Source organism: Trichinella spiralis (assembly GCF_000181795.1).
Source record: "Trichinella spiralis strain ISS 195 chromosome Unknown Scfld1557, whole genome shotgun sequence".
NCBI classification, from domain to species: domain Eukaryota; kingdom Metazoa; phylum Nematoda; class Enoplea; order Trichinellida; family Trichinellidae; genus Trichinella; species Trichinella spiralis.
This window is the reverse complement of record NW_003528496.1, coordinates 1325236-1326755: the sequence shown is the minus strand read 5'-3', so window position 1 is coordinate 1326755 and position 1520 is coordinate 1325236. Positions and strand designations below refer to the sequence as shown.

At 33.3% G+C, this 1520-nt stretch overlaps 1 protein-coding gene across 1 annotated transcript; it reads left to right on the top strand.

The window, feature by feature from the left end:
* Positions 1 to 432: 432 nt before the first annotated feature.
* Positions 433 to 869, top strand: Tsp_04876a (hypothetical protein; the record flags this gene model as incomplete). The annotated part of the gene is made up of 2 exons (XM_003369412.1): positions 433 to 542; positions 575 to 869. Coding segments are annotated over 2 exons (405 nt in total), but the record flags the coding sequence as incomplete, so codon positions are not given.
* Between the last annotated feature and the right edge of the window lie 651 nt (positions 870 to 1520).

Genomic DNA, 1520 nt, shown 5'->3' with positions numbered 1-1520 from the left:
GTCTACGTACTCTATGATCGTCACTGCGTTATTTATGGGCATCAGTCGTGTCTTATTGGTTTCTGTCTAATGTTTATTGATTCAAATCTTCCCTTGTGATTGGCTGCAATAGTTTTTCATTTCATTGGTTCAAATATTCATTTAGGATTACGTAACTTTAATAGTAGTGACGTAACAATAATAATGGAAATATTTATTATTCCAAAATTGTATTGTGTCTGTTTGAAGTTTCGTCATTCATTGAAATTTTTTTAATTTAAATACATTATTTGTGGTGAAGTTTATACTTTTTCATGATCAGCATTGCTGAAAATAATTTTTATCATTATTCTATATTTTATTGTACAAAAGTGACGTTATATCAAATGCAATAGTAATAATTCAGAAAAAACAATGCAAAAAAAAGTTACAGTGATTTTTATTCTTCTCTAGCCAACAGCAGCAACAACAACAGTAAAGAACAGCCAACAACAGGCTAACACCCGTATCAACGTGCGGTACAGGAAGGAAAGCGGTGGCCAGGAGCATTCTTATCTTTTCTTGTTTGTATTTCTCTTCTATACCGTGTTTTCAGCTCCAGATTATCGAATTTTCTATGTACCGCCTGGCAGATGTGGAAGCGTATTCAGGAAGTAGCCCTGAATCGCGGGTATCAGGGCTGTTTCAAAATCACAAATTATTGTTCGTGGATTGAGATTGACCCTGAGGACTGCCGCTTTGTTTATTATAGCTTGGAAAATAAACCCGTATGTTCCAATATCTTTATCCGTACATCAACAGTAGACTGCTGGCACAAGCATACGCGCCACAAAGACATGGATGGTAAGCAGTTGTTGAGGTCTATTACTGATTTCCCTCCTGATATATAAATCTGCTCCCACTGTTTATAAATAAATTTGTTGCCTGTTGAAATTTATCAAGATTGGATGTAAACTTCCAGGTGTAATGTCAGAATACTGAATCTGTTTGAACTGAATCTGGAATATTGTGGCAACATTTCCAATTTCTGGCTTACAAATGGCACTACTGCTAACATTACGTTTTAGCTCACAATTTCACTTAATTTTACGCATGATTTCACGCATATGCCTTTGTCAAACATTCTTCGCGTTTCTCGTCACATCACATATGTTGATAAAGGTGATTTTAATACAAAGGGAAAATGCACAATTAGCAAATTGTTTACAGTTGCAGCTTTTAAGCTTAACCAAGGAGTGACAACTACTAAATATTTAGCATCTGAATTNAATTNTCGATTGATTTTANACTGAGAATGNNTTCTATTTNAAAATCNTTTTTCTGTTTTANCAATTCCAANGAATTTTTACTTTAAATATTTCACAAAGTTTTCTNNTTCATTACGNAAAACATCCCATTATTATGTANTTTTTTATGGATGTCGNATTAGNTTTTGCTGNTTTGTATNNAAAAAATCCTGTTTGACGTTCATACCTTTNCATATNAAAATACAGTCGNAACTTGGNTTAANTGNNNATTNAATNANGTGNNNANNNANTNNG